At 31.2% G+C, this 18,358-nt stretch overlaps 1 protein-coding gene and 1 long non-coding RNA gene across 2 annotated transcripts in view; both read right to left on the bottom strand.

Annotated features, from left to right (window-relative positions):
• The window catches only part of LOC143075473 (uncharacterized), a 425,173-nt gene that overhangs the window by 63,873 nt on the left and 342,942 nt on the right, over positions 1 to 18,358 (bottom strand). The window lies entirely within an intron of this gene.
• On the bottom strand, positions 794 to 18,039 carry LOC143076883 (uncharacterized). Its single transcript, XM_076252770.1, has 6 exons — positions 17,441 to 18,039; positions 12,813 to 12,952; positions 11,369 to 11,465; positions 4,303 to 4,467; positions 3,686 to 3,772; positions 794 to 846 (listed from the first exon to the last, which is right to left on the bottom strand). The coding sequence occupies exons 1-6, from the start codon at positions 18,018 to 18,020 to the stop codon at positions 794 to 796; spliced, it is 1,122 nt and encodes a 373-aa protein (XP_076108885.1). The 5' UTR covers positions 18,021 to 18,039.

The following is an 18,358-nucleotide window of genomic DNA, read 5'->3' as shown; positions in this document are numbered from 1 at the left end:
AATCCAGCGGGGTGATCTCGGGTTCCCTAGAAAGGTAAGGAGATTCTGCTCAACGTGTGAAATCCGGCGTGTTATTTGCGAAATTACAAACCGAGTGATGTGGTCTTATTTGGAAGTTCACATTCGAGTAAAAGATGAAAGAACATGTTCGCCGTCACATGTGAAACAGATATTCCAAAAAGTTTATTTTTCAATAAGTGCGAGGTAGATCAGAGAATTCAATTGATTAAAGGTAAAAAGATTGATATTCGTATTTATGTTCAAATGATCATTATTTTTTTTTAGAGAATTTTTATTTTATAGTATTGATGCTTTGTCGCTTAGTCCGATCACCCCTCCTCCGATTTTACTGTCACTTAAGTGTGAGTTCATTTTTTTTAACGAAAACGTATTAGTCTTTTGATTTGTGACGAGCCTGCGACATAAATGTAGCGGCAGTGAGACACAACAACGTCATCAAAAGTGGCGTCATTTCGGGACCTTTTATAGCTTACTATGGGGTATGGGTTTTGCTCATTGTTGAAAACCATACAGTTTTGTTTTAGTAAAATAAAACCGAATTAAACTGTTTTGACCTGATAAATTTATTACCTCCATGAAGTGTTTTAAAACTTGTATAGGAGTTTTTCTTCAATATCTAGAAAAAGCATCTACAGAATTTTTTTTTTTAATATTTTTTGACCGATGAATGTACAGCTCATCAACATAACGCTTTTACACTGAAAGCAGCAATATCAGACGAGACACAGCGTTCCGTGGACTTTTTTTACAAATTTATTATAATTTTTGATTTTTAACTTTGGCGATACCCATCTAAAGCACATTTAACAAACGACATATTGAACTCTGTTAAAAAATAGATTTTTTTCACATTGTGCATGGTGGCCTTTTGTAGCTGACTATACCATGTATACGGAGTGTTAAAGGCTGTACGGTTGCCGATATATGCTTTCTTACATCCACTGCATTTAAGTAAAACTCTGGTGGATAGTTGTCTCATTGGCAATCACACCACATCTAACTTTATTTCAACTCCTATGTTGCGTTTTGTATATTGAAACATTGTTTATTTAGTACGCATATCCCGGAGCCCTCTTTTCGGAAGCCCGAGCAAAAGCCCTTGTTCCCGGCGATAGAAAATTTAATCATGAACTCAAAAAGACATATAAAAAAGCTCGAATTTCAGCTCGAAATCTTAATTAAAAAAATTAGACTTAAATTCGAATCCTACTCAAACTCAACCTTAAGAAGTAACTCAAGTTCAAAGTTGTAACTAGAACTCTGCCTTTAAATGTGACTCGAACTCGAAGTCCAACTCGAAACTCAATGCTAACTAGAACTTTAATTATAAGTATGTATTGACTTGAATTCTAAAACTAACTAAAAGTTTAACTCAAACAGTAACCCGAACTTTAATTTGAACACTAATTAGATGGATGGCCAAACGCATTCAAGGCACATACAATATAGAAATTTATCTAAAAAAGTACAGGTTTTTCCGAATTTGTCACGTGGTTTTACCTCATCAAGTAATGGGATAACCACATCAAAGAATGACAGGACCACATCAAAGAATGACAAGACCACATCAAATAATGAAACAAACACACCAAGTAGTGTAAAATGGTCAAATTTTGAAACATCATTACGTAATGTTAAAACCATATAAAGTATAGACAAATCATCATTACGAAATAACAAAACCACATCATGTAATGAAACAACTACATTGCGTTAAGTCACATACACATCAAGTAATGGCAAAACCACATTGACTTATGACACAACCATATTAAATAATGGTGAAACCACACCGAGTAATGACAAAACCATATTGAGTAATGACAAAACTATATCAAGTCAATACGAAATCATATCGTGTAATATCGAAATATCACTTAGTAATGACTATTCATATTGAGTTATATTTAAACATCACTACGTAATGTCAAAACCATATCAAATAAAGACAAACTATTATTAAGTAATGATAGAACAACAGAAAGTAATATCAGAGTTCCACATAAGACAGCTGTGGCGTTCCATAAGTATTCATTTAAACATTATCTTACACATATAAAAAATATCAATGTTTTTGATTGTAGAATGCAAATGATGGAACCAGGGGCAGATCAAGCCATTTTTACAAGAGAGACTCAACCATATGTCCCCTTTTAAAATCATCGATCGTAAAAATAGGGAGTTTCGACCACCTGATCATATCCTCAAAGGATGGCCCTATCACATGTAACCAAAATTTACAATTTGCTTTAAAAAAAAGCAAAATATAGAATTCAGGTCACTTTATAAAATGAAGACAATCTTTCGCTGCGGACACACTTTTTTGTCAATCTAATAGATAATTCTTTCGTCGAACATCCAGATGATCCGGCATTGTACCGTTGTTTCCTAAATTTTGTAAAGCTTTGGTATAAAAAGGAAGCAAGGTAAGTCCTCCGATTTTTTATTAAATGTAATGGTCATTGAAGCAATAAAAGACTTATGATTCGCCAAAATCTAATCCTTGTCAAATAAAATTTCATTTTTTTTACAATGAAGTTCAAGCTATAACACTACACTGATCGCTTAAATCTTTGTCAATTACTTAGATTTTCAACACTAATTTTAATAAATTCTTCAAATACAACGGAACTCATTCGTTTCTATTTTGAGAAGATATTATTAGGAAAGGGGTTCTGTATCCCTCGAATAAAGGTAATAAAATATCGAGCTCCATGGAAAATACAAAACGGAAAGTCATTTGTCAAATGGTCGACTGAATTTGCCGCCCTATTATGTTACAATAAATATGTTAATCAAGGGATTATGTGTACAGATGAAAATGATTGGAATATGATTTTACGGGTAATTAACATACTGTTATAAACTATTTCGTTAGAAGTACATGAGCGTAACCATAGTTGAACACTACAATCTATCTTACTCCCTTCAACGTAGCAAAATGATCATGAACTGTGAAAACCTAAAAAGTGAGACAAGATATTTTGATTAGTATCGTAAACATTGATTAACACGATCTATAATTGAGGTTTTACCTTTCACCTGTGTATTCACTAATCCAGTAGTTAGTACTTCAGAACTGACATTGGAAGACGGATATCGTTTTATTTGAATTTGCTTTTATAAAATTTCGAAATGCATTCCAATTAATTAAGGAATGTATCTCCCTAATGCTCGGATTCCTTGTCCTTGTGTGGCCTTTTTTTAAGTTCATTGTATGAAGTTTTATTTAGCGTGATAATTGCATGTTTCTGTAAACAGAGCTGTAATAGTGATGAAGATATTAAAATATATTGACAAACAAAGTTCATTCAAAATCGATTTATTGGTGCTCAATGGCAGATATTTCGCGAACATTTTGCATGTTCCAATAAAGAAGTGAAAGCAAAAACAATTCCAGTCTAGAAAATAAAATGAGCGACACAAAATAAATTATGATCAAAGTATCTACATTAAAGAACGGACCAAGAAAATCATTTTGATGTTTTATTCTGCAGTTAATCCAATTTCCTTAACATCATAACCGTCGATTTCATAGAATAATGTGTACTCTTCCAATTATACCAATAAATACCATTTGAGTCAATCTTGCCTCCTTTAAAATACTTTCCATTTAAATTGGCATATGTGCAACGCTTGTACCACCAGGCGCCGTATCGATAACCAGCATGCGCACAATGAGCTGACAAAAGATCATTATCTCTGTCATTTGCACTAAAACTCATCCCATCGTTATACGTCATACTATCTCCTATAAAAAAAAAATGAAAATAAATATCAGAGCTACGCACTAAATAAATGGCAAAATCTTGATAGTGTGTTTTTTTCGGGAAAAACTTTCTCATACTATTTAATAAAAAAAAATGTTTCAATTTCCTCTCAATTTATTTAGGCCAAAGCAGTTTTACAGTCTTTATAAATGTATTCATATAAGTCTGTCGTGTATTGAATATAAAGCCAAATCATAAATGCATCGAAAGTACTTAAACAATGGCGTAATGTTAATCAAAAGGAATGTGTGTTTGTCGATGTTATATTTTTTTTATTTTATCAATATAGCAAAAAACATAACTTAAGATAAGTGTATTATGAGTATCATATAAATATGTTTTTGCTGTCATAACAGTTTTGAGTTCATCATTAGGTTATGTATTGCTTTCCCTATATACAGGAGGTAAACGTTTCCACTTGCCAATGATTTTCCCTAATCCACAAAGCAGGTACTAATAAAAATTGAAGAAATATAAACATATCTGAGTTTTAATTTACTGGCTCACTCACCGGCATTCCCGCTATAGCCACCAACTTTCAGTTTATACTTGGTTGTTACATTTCCAACTAAGAACGATGAATATTTCGCGAACAATTTATTCCCATTGAAATCTGACATATCAACTCTAAGTTCATATTTTCCTTGCGATGTCAATTGATTTATCTTTCGGTTACCTGAAAAGTAGGTGAGTGTTATTCTCAATGTATTAAATGACATAAAAATAGTTCATCATGAATAAAAAGTATAACTGTCAGGCCAATCTACAACCGTTTTAATAAGTTTTAAAAGGCATGTCAAAATATTAATATGACTAACTGTCCGAAAACAGTGATTGTGATTACTAGAACAAAAATGTTTACATATAGTTTCACAAAAATTCTCATCAATGTCTAATAGTACAAATAAGAATTCCAATTGATACTGTTTAAAATCCAGAACAATTGAGAATTCCAATATATTCTGGTAGAAATTGGATATTCAACTTTTTAATAGGTGGATCCCAGAATGTAGTAGATGAATACTAAAACAAGTCATAATAAAAGAAATATTTTTTTATCTTAATTTTTGTATCTTTTGTAAACAAATTTCTTTCGTTTTTTGTAATTAGTGTTGCGTATCTAGCAAAATGGGTCAAAATCACCAAGATAACAACAGTGATATGTAAAAAGACGACAAGAGACTCATTTAAATCTTCATTACAGTCTGTTTAAAAATTAACAGTTTAAATCATTTTAGCAGATATTAACAGCGACAGTTGTATCTAAACATCACAATACCACTGAAGAAAATGAATGTGATGAATATGAATTATTTCCTGAGATAAGAATTTGAAATATAAAAATTTTCATCAAACTCCAAATAAAATGCGTATTGATATGTAAATTCGATTCAACTTAGTCCGCTGACAATTTGTTAACATAGACTCACGTTAATTTGATATCGAAATTTGTTTATTCTGTTATATAGAAAGTCCAAATAACTAGGATATAATGCAGGGGAACTAACTTAAAATACACCTTAATTATAAAGAACGAAACTTCAGTTATATCGTTTTAAAGAATTTTATTTCAAATTGAAATAGTTTTCTTTTCATTTCCCCCGTATTGTACCGTATAATCCCAAGGCAACATTAAAGACCATTCTGACCATTTACTCACTAAAAGCATTATTTATTAACAGTAAAATATTTACTTCAATCAGAACGTGAATAGATTTGTGTTTTAAGTCATTGGATACGCACGATATTAATTTTAGAACATACTCACTCAATCTCGTCCAATAGAAATTTAGTATTTTGCCCTCTACATTTCATAGTACATGCATATAGCTTTACATGAAATTAAATACATGATATACGTGAATTACTTTAATTTGATTTTATATTACAGTCCTTTTATAATTAGTGTGACAAGTCTTGCTAGTAGTCGTATCGAAAAACTACAAACATAACCACTGGACTGATGATTTACCATAATTAACTTTTGTTTGGTAATCTGTTCGTTTAGTACCGCTTAATGTTCCAAAAGGATTACATAATTTGGTTTGATTATTCAATCAACACCTGATTGCAGTATAAAAAAAGACAAACAATTCAATTTAATTCTTTATTACTTTAAGCACATTATGCTTATCAGTGCAATAAATACAAACACATTTCTATAACACAACATGACATAATACATCAGAGAAGCAAATAAATATCAAGTATTGACCAATAACAGGTCGGTTCTATGATTAAGTGCATTAAACAAGAATTTACACTATTTACGCAAATCTTTAACATTTTCAGTGCTGAGAAGTTGCACTAATTTGAATGACGATGGACGTCTATAATAATAAGGTTTATTAAACTGTCTCCTTAAGTCTCTATAGCATTCACATTGTAAAACAAAATGGACTTCATCTTCAGTGATATTAAAAGTACAAAGAGTACACTTTCTATCTATCCTATTTGATCCATGATAACGGACTACTTCAACAAACAAATGATGAGAAGACAGGCTAAGGTGAGGTAAATACATTATAAATTTCATATGTTTAGTTAAATAATTCTGTAAACATACATTATTGACAATATATTTATATAAATAACACTTAAATGAAACGTTCAGTTGATCATTCAAAGTCTGTTTTGCTTGATCATATATCCTTATTTTTACAAATAATAATAAATTTGTATCAATAATCAAATTGTCTTGGTTATGACAGATCTCATTTAAACCTAAATTAAATAATAATTGTTGTAGTTGATAAATCCAACTGCTTCTAATATTACAGAAATTATACAGTTGTTCCCTATAGCAGTTTTTAAGAATTCAGTTTGCTTGTGGATAAAAATTTTAACCAGTACTTCACTATTTTGTACATTCTAAAATATATCAACGGATATCTACCCAATTCAAAATAAACCATAACATTTGTTGCACATTGTTTGGCACCTAATATGTTTTTGCAAAAATCAAGTTGTATTTTTTCAATATTTGGAGCTTTATGAAAGCCCCATATTTCACAACCATAACATAAAAGACTGCTAATGTAAGTATCAAATAAATTCAAATATGTAAAAACATTCAAATACAATGATGAAACCTTCGACTTTAACCAAAAAAGAGCTTTTCTACTTTGCTCAGCTAAATGTTTTTGAGCTTTAACAAATTAACCGTTAAAATTTAACAGTACACCAAGGTAACAATATTTATCCACTATGTCAATAGCATTGCCAGCATAATACCTAATTTCTTCGTCTTTACAAAACCTCCGTTTCTAAATACCATAATTTTTGTTTTGGCAATATTTACAGTCAACCCTCATTTACAAGTATATAATACTAATGTGTCTAACATATCTTGCAAGCCTATAACGGAATCAGAAAATAAACTAATATCATCAGCATACATAAGTAAAAATAATGACAAATTTTGCACTTCATATGGTATATTACTATTACGTAGAAATTCCATTTCAAGGTCATTCACATATAACGAAAAAAGTATAGGAGAAAAACCTTCCCCTTGCATGAGACCAACTGAACATGTAAACTACTCAGAATAAAAACCATCAACTTACACATATACTTTTACTGTAGAATACATTGATTTTAAAACAGACAGTAATTTGCCTTTTAAACCAGTTCTTGACGGTTTCGACCATAAGTTAAGTCTGGTTACGGAGTCAAATGCCTGTTTGTAATCAACGAAACAGCAATATAAACGTTTTTTCTTGATAAGTGCTTTCTGAACGAGTGTCAACAAAGAATAAATTGCATCAACAGTGCTGCTACGCGGGCGAAATCCAAATTGCGCATCTGCAATAATATCATTATTCTCAGACCACTTTATTAGTCTTGAATTTATAATAGATGTAAACAGTTTCGCTAAATTACTGACTAGATATAGGAAGATGTGGTGTGAGTGCCAATGAGACAACTCTCCATCCAAATAACAGTTTAAAAGAAGTAAACCATTATTGGTCAATGTACGGCCTTCAACACGGAGCCTTGGCTCACACCGAACAACAAGCTATAAAGGGCCCCAAAATTACTAGTGTAAAACCATTCAAATGGGAAAACCAACGGTCTAATCTATATAAAATTTAAAAAAACGAGAACCGAGAAACACGTATAAATTACATAAACAAACGACAACTACTGTACATCAGATTCCCGACTTAGGACAGGTGCAAATAAACTGATTCCACGATAGTTCGCTGGATCGGACGAGTTGACTTTTTCTTTAAACAGGAATTAACACTGCGAGTGCCCAAGATTTCGGAAAATGTTCTGATTGCTTATATCGTATTGAATATTTCCTCTAGGAATGGTAGCAGAATATCCTTAAATTCAATGAACAACTCGTTAAATGTACCATCAATTCTATGATTTTTATCACGTTTAAGGTTAGAAATCCACTTCAGAATTTCATCTTGTGTAATAATTTTATCAAGTTCATCATATGTTGTGTCGGAAACGGTCTCTGGAGTATCGACTGTCAGATTAATACCATCATTTGTGACCAAAGTTCTAAAATGATCGAAGATTTCTGAAAGTGACACATTAGAAGTTTTGACTCTAGTCTTTTGAAACAGTTTATGCTTATTTAAGTTTTTATCTATCTATTATCATTTTTAAGAACTTAAGCAAAAAAGCAAATAATTTTTAAAAATCGTCCTCAAAGACTTATTACTTTTATGAGAAGTAGACCAAACTTTGCAGACGTATTAGTAGAACTTGTCATATATTTGCATTTTATAGTTTCAAGATAATAGGCAAAAATTAACAAAAATAGTAAAATTTGTCATTTAAGGGAAATAATTCGTCAGATAGTTTTGAAGTTGATGAACAATTGGTAGAGCTTAACATTTTGAACATGTTTGACCTTGACAGATTTTTCTCTTTATAACAATTTTCAAAATAATAGGCCTGTTTAAGGCCAGGTGAGCTAATAAGGAGATATGGTATGGCTGTCAATAAGAAAACCAGAGTTGCAAATACGTGGATGCAAGCTATTATAGCTTATAGGCAACCGTAATGCGTTCAACAATATGACAAACGCATACCATTTAGTCGGCTTCAAAAGGCCCATACATGAGAATTATGCAACAATTCAATTTAGAAAATTTAAGTCAGGATCAATTTGCTATAGGAATTCCGTGAATTTCTTATCATCAATTTTTATGAAAAAATTCATGAAAAATTTATCAGCAAGGTAAGTTAAACAAGTGAGTACATTTTTAGTGAGTTTATTTCATGTTGACATTTGATAAGGACTGGAAAACGTGAAAATGTGCTGTTGTTGTGTATATAGGTACTATGATGATAAGGGGTATTATTGTTTTTTTTCTATCTTTCTATTATGTTGCAATCAGGTTTGAGTGAATACTTAAAAGTACACAGAGCGCAACTTAACGAACTGGTTAAGATTAGATTTAATTACAACAATTAATTATGTAAAAGTAATCCAATGAGGATGCGGTGTGTCAGTGTAAGATCACCAAAAAGGCTAGAGGACAGAGGATAATCTTACATTGATACATGAAGTCCGAATGGTATAACTATTGAACATCCCTAGATTAGAGAAAAAAACGCCACACAACTATATAATACACGTTATATATTAGCATAAACCCTTTATGACCTCAGGACATTAAGTTTAAATATATTAAACTTACAAATAGTTTATATCCAGTCGAATTGGTGTAGGGCTATGATTTGTGGGTTGATGTGCTTAAGGTCTTGAGGTCTATTTCCAGCACAAACACTGGATTTATTAACATGCATTTTGATAGTAAGTCCTTTAAGGATAAATACATCTAAGCTTTATTGTGCATTTGATATTCTCACCAAAATATAACCTAACAAATGAAAGATTGCAGAACAATGAAACTCAGGCTAGGGTGACTTCGTAGGGGTGATTTTGCTCAGATCACCTGTAGCAGATCAAAGGAACTAGCATTAAAGTCAATTATCAGTCCAGTTGTTATGTTTTAAGTCTTTCTATACGACTTCTAGCAAGACTTGTCACCCTCATAATATAACGATTGTAATTAACAGTGAACTGCATTATTTGCCCACCTTTCACAGTTCTCAAACCCCTGTGGCAATTTCCAGAGGAAATAAGCAGAGGAAAACAAATCATGGCTTCTGTTGTTCGTCTAATTATTTTAAATTAAAGCAAGATAATAAAATTACATAACGTTTTGATATTGCATAATTTGGATCTTTTGGTTGATTTTCGTGAGAATTAATTAAATGTATATCGCTTTTAGAGATTAAAAAAGGAAATTATGCTTGTTGTCATGACTAAGTATGGTTATGACATATGTAATAATTATATTTAGAAAAATGTATAAAAGCTTTGTCAATAACCTATCAACGAAAAGTGTGACATTCCTTGTGTATTGGGAGTACAATTAAATCGTGTTTTGTAAGCTTAAAGTATTTACGATCCATACTTTCCCCGATATGGCTAAACTGATTTATTTTAATATGTGTTCAACCATTGATAAATCAAGATACCAAGTTAATTGGAGGTGTATATTTCAAAATTCTTGTTATTTGTATTGTTTCAAATAGAATATTGATATTAACATGAGTGCTCTTTCTTTTTTTTTAATAAATACTTAATCGTTCTCTCAGGAAAAGATAATTCTCAAATCTTAATAAGCAGGAGTAACTTTCCCTGAATTACTCTTCAAACAAGAAGATACAAAATATTTTATGAATGTCTACAGAAACCTTTTCACACAATACAATTGGTTAATTTTTATTATATAATGTCTTGATTCAACCTACTCTAAATCAAAATGTATGCAGTCATAAGGATTGATTATATATGCATACTTTTTTAGTCAAGGTCGGCATGTAAAGCTAATACAGTCAATTCTATATTCTCAAGTAAATTGTACACATTCAGATCTGTTTGTTGGATATAATGTATTATTTCCTATGACACGTGATCATTAAATAGATACATCTTGCACAGGTGAGCCACACCATGTCACCAAAAAATCAAAGTTTTTCGGATTTGGTCTTAATGTACATCCCATACTCATAAAAAGTCATTAGAGCTATGTTCATCATTGTTCATAACGCTTTTAGTTCGAATGTGTGGTTGGCTGGGTTCCTTTGTTTTTATGATTTGTTTAAGCAATATAATTATTTTTGAATAAACAATTTTACGAATAAAGCAAGCAAATCAAACATACATTTAAACTACAATCATAAGGAAATACCTGTAATGGGCAAATACTGTATTAACATTAGACACATTATACCGAAAGAAATACTGGTGACATTCGAAAGAGAGGACGACATGCTTAACCTTTCGACGGATTATTTGAATAATCAACATTGAATGAGAACATTTTATTAAAAAAACAACAAGAGATTATGAGATCTTAATATGTCGTTACTTCTTGCTTAGGATTCAAGCTTAATTTACACTAGTAAATAAAATTTTAATTAAGTTTATGTAATTCATGGACAGCTTCGTCTCCGGCACACCGAAATTCAATCACTAATTTTTGGAGGATAATGATTTGACATGACTAATATTATAAGTTTTAAAACATATCTACCTAACCAAAATTCCGCCTCTAGATCTCCAAATCCATTTTCATAGGCTTCCCATCCTCTGTAAAAATCTGTCTTCCCGTTTATTCTTCTCTGAAACACCTGACAAAACATTTCATAAAAAATAAACATTAAAATTGTCTTTTTAATGTTATGTAGATAAATATATATACTTGAGAAAATGCGTGTATTAAAACTGTTCTCAGTGGAATGAAACTGTAAGTAAGATAGGGCAGATTGAAGAAGCATAATTTGATTTGGTGAAAACTAGTGTTTTTGCCACTTTAATAATGAATTTTGCAATATGCATCTAATAGATGTAATTTGCGTTATGCGATTTCTGTTATCAAAGGGAACATAATACAAAGGGTGCACACAGCTTTGAGTAATTGCTACTTTGTATGCTCACTGAATAAATTTACAACAATGATTTCATTCATTCGACGGCTAATCTTGTTAAATGTTTTAATTTACCTACTAGAATTTGTAATGTAGAATCAACTTCCGAAAAAATAAAAAAAAACAAAACAGTGTTGCAAGTTAACAAAAAAGTCAACTTTTTGTCAAATTTTCATCCTTTTATATTTATCCACTGTGTCTTTAACACGAGACACGTGTACGTATTTAGATGGTTTTTTTTTATATATCATAATGTGGACAGCGATCATGATTTTGATATTCAATGGAGAAATAAAAATATTTGACAAAATTCTAATGCATTTGCGATTCTGGATTAAAGTACATTTGTAAAACAAACTTTCACATCTGACAGTTGTTTGAAAATTTATAATATAATATGAAACCGTGTCATATAATTCATCTGAAATTTTCGAACTTTTTTTATGAATCTTGAAATTGTGACATATTCTTGCCGCTCCGCTCTGCCACTCATGACATACATAGTAACCCTTCTTCCTAATCGTGTTATCATGTCAAAATGAGAATTGGCAAATGAGCTGAATGTTAAGGATGACGCGCTCTTATTAAACAAGACAGTACAATGTATTACAACAAAGGCACACGTATTGTGAAACAAAATGATAACAATTTATTATACATCAAAAATTACATAATTATGTAGCAAGACGCACAATAAATAAAGTAGCGATAGCATACACACAATAATTGAAGTGTTTATATAAGTTGGTTAGGAGGATAAAAATCGTTTCTATTTCTTTTAAAAAAAGTTGTTCTATTCATTTCATAACAAATAAACGCTAAATAATTCCATGTATCATACATACAAACAAACGCTAATTGATGTTACTTTGAAAACTATCTCCTTTCCTCGTTTGTTGCTTTCAGAAATTAGTTAAATTGTATCAGTTTATTACTTAAAATATATATCTAGTGGTTATTTTAACATCCGTATCAATTTCGGAATAGCTTTAAGTGTCATAAATGTATATGTTGAGTGAACTCGAATAAACTCTCAACAAGATTAATTACCGTCCAGCCGCCGTTGTCAATCTCATAATCACAGTAGACGTCAAATCCAAATTCTGAATGATTTGGATATATCTTGTAGATTCCGTTTCCTTTTTTTGTTTTCACATCTTTACAGTCAAGAGGACGTTTGATGGACTTCTCTGTGGAAATAAACACATATGTACTTTTTTTTTATTAGAATTATATTTACTAACCCCCAAACTATATTATAATAAATGTTAAAAGTTGGAAAAAAATAGCACTGTCGATATAGACGTGTAACGAAAGTAGCCCTGTAAAATTAAATCTAGGATTACATCGGGTATACAGTTGTCAGAATTTCAGTATCATTAATATTTACTTTAATATTTGATTTCATCGCAGAGTGATCCAGGTTATGATAATATGTCATTTATATGTATTTAAAAACCTATACTAAAATGTTCAAATGCACAGCTCAAAATCTGACGCTTTTTTAAGAAATCAAACTTCGGGTTTCATTAAATACAAAAACTTACAGTTTAACATTAATCCCATGATAAATACAAGTATTGAACTTTGGACGTCAGACGAGCGATTCGTCTACACAATACTTAACAAACCAGTCAAAACGGTAATTCAAATTAAATTTATATTAGGACTTGCTTCATACATTCGATAAATCAGATAATTTGTGTTACCAAAATTAATATGAAATACTTATTGTAATATAATTTTTGTTCTACATTTATTAGTCCTCTCCTGTGTCAGTTAAACATTTTGCGGACCGGAAATATATTTTCTTACAAAAACATACTCGTCCTAAGCTAGAAACGAATTCTATCTAGTAGCATGATAAGTCTAGCGAGTTAAACAATTTCCAACCATTTCTTATGTTGTGTTGGTACATCACTTTTCCGATTAAATTACCCCAGGTTAATTAAAGGTTACACGCTCACAGACATGTTTTAGGAGATTGTTGGGATCCCGTTAACATGTTTAATCTCCCCACATGCTGCATCCATGTATATATTCGAAATCAGGAGCATTTAATGCAGTGGTTGTGGATTGTTACTGGATAACATATTTGTTTCACGTTCATTTTTATACATTAATTAAGCCGTTATATTTCTCATTTTCATTTGGGTGCCTTTAATAGTTTACTGTTCAAGACGGGATTTGCTCATTGTTTAAGGCCGAACGGTGACCCCCTAATTATAAAGAAGATTTTTTCAAAATGTTATACTCTAGTTCAGGGAAAGCTTGTTTGCGACCTAGAATTCTGAGTGGGTCAAGCGTTGAATTAAAATCCATGCGAGAATATGCGAGATTTGGATAAACTGGGGCAAAGTCATATTATATGGTACACTTCAATATTCGGTGTTTATTAGGACGCCCGCCGCTTTCCCGTTTACCTGTGAAGTCGTTAAGTGTCATCTGTTTTTGTGTTTATGTTTATGTTTAATAAAGCAAAATAATAAATGTTGTGAAAATTTCGAGACCCAGTGTTTGAAATTTATGGGAGAAAATTGAGAACGAAATTTGAAAGAATGCTTGCAAATAACCAAATCGACATGTTTGATAAAGAAGGAACAAGGGCCTTCAAGTCCTCGAAGCTGTTAAGAACTTTGAGGAAGTTTATGTGCAGAAATATCATCTTTGGCGATTGAAAATAATTTCCAGAAACATGCTGGCGTAATGGCATTATTGCCAAAACAGTATATCATACAACGGTGACACTACATAATCAATTCTCTTTAGTTTATCTCGGGCGGATATAGATAAACAATTTAAACCATATGATTGTCATGTAAAACGGGGCTTTTTGAAAAGTTGTTGCTAACACATAGTCGATATCATGAATGATATTTTTAAAGCGAGTTTTGCTATTTTGCCGGTCTTAATTATGATAAACATAGAAGTATAGAAATTAAGAATAGACAAAAAATATAGAAACATGCACTTCAATAAGAAATCTTTATGGAACTATGTCTTCTTAAGACTTTAAACATTTATACAAAATGTGTATATTAAAATTGATATTCTATACAGTCTCCGAAAACAAGTCTTTTTAAAACATTTTTAAAATGTAAAATATTAGAATTGATACTAGTACTTTTTTTTGAATGGAAGTGTAAAAAAAATCATTCTTTAAAAACAATATATAATACACATGAACGAAGCATACGAACCCATATAAAAAAATCGACATTCTGATTAAAATTTAAAAAAAAATCCTAGTAGTTCTGAAACTTAAAGTAACACCCAACAACCTCAAACTACTTTACGAGCGTTACAAAACCAGTGCCTTGTTTTTTGGTGATTTTTTGTCTGGCACCGGAAAGGTGCTCCCACTGCAGATCAACAATACTTGAACATAGCACATGGTTCTTTTTTTTTTTGCACTTTTGCAAAATTTGCAGATATATATATTGCAGTATTCAAAATTCATAAAATAAATGCTGTCAATAGCTAGATTTCTATGCATCCATGCGTAAAATATTTTTTTATTTATCTTATAATATTTTATTGCACCATAGACTATAGATTATAATTAAAGTTTTGTCTGGTTTTCACGAATTTTCATGAATTTGATAATCATGATTGAACTCGTTTCACGTTTCACGTTTCAACGTATTCCAAAACCGGCGTATCATTTAAAAATCAAGTTTGTTTAATATCAAATCTGTTGTTTTACATTTTCGAACTTTCAATTTCAACAGAAATTAACGTATGTATAAAAATAATAAGATGTGGTATGATTGCAATGAGAGAACTCTCCACAAGAGACAAAAAAATATATACCTTCAGTGGAATATGCCTGCACAGTTTGGGATCCATCGAGCCAAAAAAAGATTAAATCATTGCAACAAGTTCAGGAAAGAGCAGCAAGATTTGTTCATAATAACTACTCAGACCGAACACCTGGCTATGTAACACACATGGTTAAATTACAATGGGAAAGCCTGAAGAACGTAGAAAAAACCAACAGACTATGTATGCTATTTAAAATCCAGCATGGGCTTATTGATATAGATAGACAACAATATCTAATACCCAATGACAGCCGGACCAGAGGTATAGGCCGCTTTTACCAAGAAAGAACAAAAACTGACACCTATGAACAGTCATTCTTCCCAAAGACGATCAGGGATTGGAATCAACTTCCAGCTAAAACAACATCAGCCGACTAGATGGAGGGTTTCAGAGCTGCTTTGAAAGCAGGCTCTGGAAGGCAGTGAACAGCATAGAGTGCATATAATTTTAATAGTAATTTGGCGAACGTTTTAAATGTATATAATTCTGAGAGGACTTGCTGCCTTGCCTAGCAATGCGCTAAGTTTTCGCGGGACCATACACATTCAGTATGAATTCGGTTCCTTTCTTGGAAGAACATGAAGAAGAAGAAATGACACAGAAATTAACAACTATAGGTCACCGTACGGCCTTCAGCAATATGCAAAGCCCATACCGAATAGTCACATATAAAATGCCCCGAAATGACAAAGGCAATGTAAAACAATTCATACGAACTATAAAAACAGTTGAAAAAGGCTTAACTCATCAGATGGATACAAATATCATACATCTAACAAAAACAGAGTGCATGCCTAATTAAATGAGTGCAGTGTACTTTAAGCAAAATTGAATGTCCAGTATGACAGGACGAACAAAAAGGACATCTATCCTAATTGTGCATAAAAAGTTTCCTTAAAAAAATATTTTTCAAATCGGAGCCACTGCCATAAAAATGTTATGTTTTTAATATTGTATAAATAGACTGTTCGTTAAACCTTGGAACAGGTCTAGTTATTAACCAAAATCTGCAAAATTGGAGACCGATTTGCAATTTAATGGTTACACTGTTTAATATAAAGAAAACTTGGTGATTTGTTGTATTATTCAAAATATCTAAACGAAAATATTGTTTTTGTTATTCGAATCATTTTTTCGTTAACGAGCAATTTAAGTAGAGATAACTCTTCTAGTAAAAAAAAATATCAATTTTACTTGTATCAAGAACAAACTCGGTGACATCAATTTTTCTGTTTAGTTTCTTTAAACATATTGTAAAACCTATCTTCTCACAAATTGTTTCAAAATTCTATCTTATAGATTTTTTTAGGCGCGCAAATGTGTTCTTTCATGAATAATCTTACCAAATTTAGGCAATTTTTTACGACTCATAGCTTTAAAAATAGCACGGAGACTTATACTTTTTAATATATTTTTGAAAATAGCATAGTAAAATCATTATTTTTGCAAAGAATAAGAAAATTCTGTCTCAAAAATTATCTACTTATGATTTACCTTTATACATTATACTTTACACTGGTAAAGAAGTCTGCAAGATACTTGGATTTGATTGCAAGGACTGTATGTTAAATATTTTAGTGTTAATGTATTAACCATTCTGATTCCTAATGTTTGGACAGACAAATAATAGTACAAAGACAAAACATAGAAATTAAAGACTAAGCAAACGAACCCCACAATACTCTGGGTGTGATCTCAGGTGTTCCGGAAGGGTAAGCAGATCTTGCTCTAAGTGTGTCATATATATATATGATTAGGATTGTTGTGTCCAGTGAATGTCGATCAATTTAAAAACAAATGCAATTGAAAAACCTGTAGGAAAAGAACCTCATCAATAAATTTGTAAATCTTACCATTTTCTCCATCTATCTTGCCAGCTAGTTCATTAATATATTCAGTTAGCTGATCGGTCAAATTTCTTTCAAAATAAGCCATTTGTGATTGCAAATTCACTTCCAGATCTTTCATTTTTGCTTCAACTGCATTACTTAAAAACTGCTTAGATTTCACAGTGTCTTCTATAGTTTTCATTTTTGCTTCAAGTGCATCACTTACAAACTGCTTAGATTTCACAGTGTCTTCTATAGTTTTAATTTTTTCTTCAAGTGCATCACTTACAAACTGCTTAGATTTCACAGTGTCTTCTATAGTTTTAATTTTTTCTTCAAGTGCATCACTTACAAACTGCTTAGATTTCACAGTGTCTTCTATATTTTTCATTTTTGCTTCAATTGTATCACTTACGAACTGCTTAACACGTTTGTTTGCTTTTGACATGTCAAGGGTCGCTACTAATGGAGCATTTTGATTATCAAGTAACTGAACCTCCACATCATCACTAGAATTTGGTGTGTCCGATGATACCAGCACACACAATGTGAATCCATAAATCAAAATTGTTAACATTATTATTTCTTCTTGGTTATATTGCATGTAGCGTGTGTGACTGTTATAATAGCACTACCACTTTTTCATTTTTATACTTACATATCTTCTCAAATATTTTTGTAAGTATTCCAATTACCTTGTTCTTCGTGTATCATAGCTTAATTAAAGCCAGCTGGCTTTTTCAATAGAATGTTTACTTTCACAGTTTTAGATGATTCGAATAATGTTTATGTTTCATCGTAATTATGAGTCGGAAGAATAAACTATTTATTTAAATTTCCCTCTCCTCTTTCGTGAATGTTTGGAATAAAAAGATTATGATAAAAATACAACCTACTTTATTTAAGGAGGGTAACATGTGTTGTTACAAAACTCATCTCCGT

Source organism: Mytilus galloprovincialis, chromosome 5, assembly GCF_965363235.1.
Source record: "Mytilus galloprovincialis chromosome 5, xbMytGall1.hap1.1, whole genome shotgun sequence".
NCBI lineage: Eukaryota > Metazoa > Mollusca > Bivalvia > Mytilida > Mytilidae > Mytilus > Mytilus galloprovincialis.
Note: the sequence above shows the minus strand (reverse complement) of the source record. Positions and strands in the feature narration are given on the sequence as shown.

Bases quoted from the DNA above. Each gene is read 5' to 3' on its own strand.
- LOC143076883 (XM_076252770.1), bottom strand. From the start codon at position 18,020: ATGCAATATAACCAAGAAGAAATAATAATGTTAACAATTTTGATTTAT. The intron at 12,953-17,440 runs GTAAGATTTACA...TTATTTCCACAG, and splicing joins CAAGATAGATGGAGAAAATG to AGAAGTCCATCAAACGTCCT. The intron at 4,468-11,368 runs GTAGATATGTTT...CCTACTTTTCAG, and splicing joins AGAGGCGGAATTTTGGTTAG to GTAACCGAAAGATAAATCAA.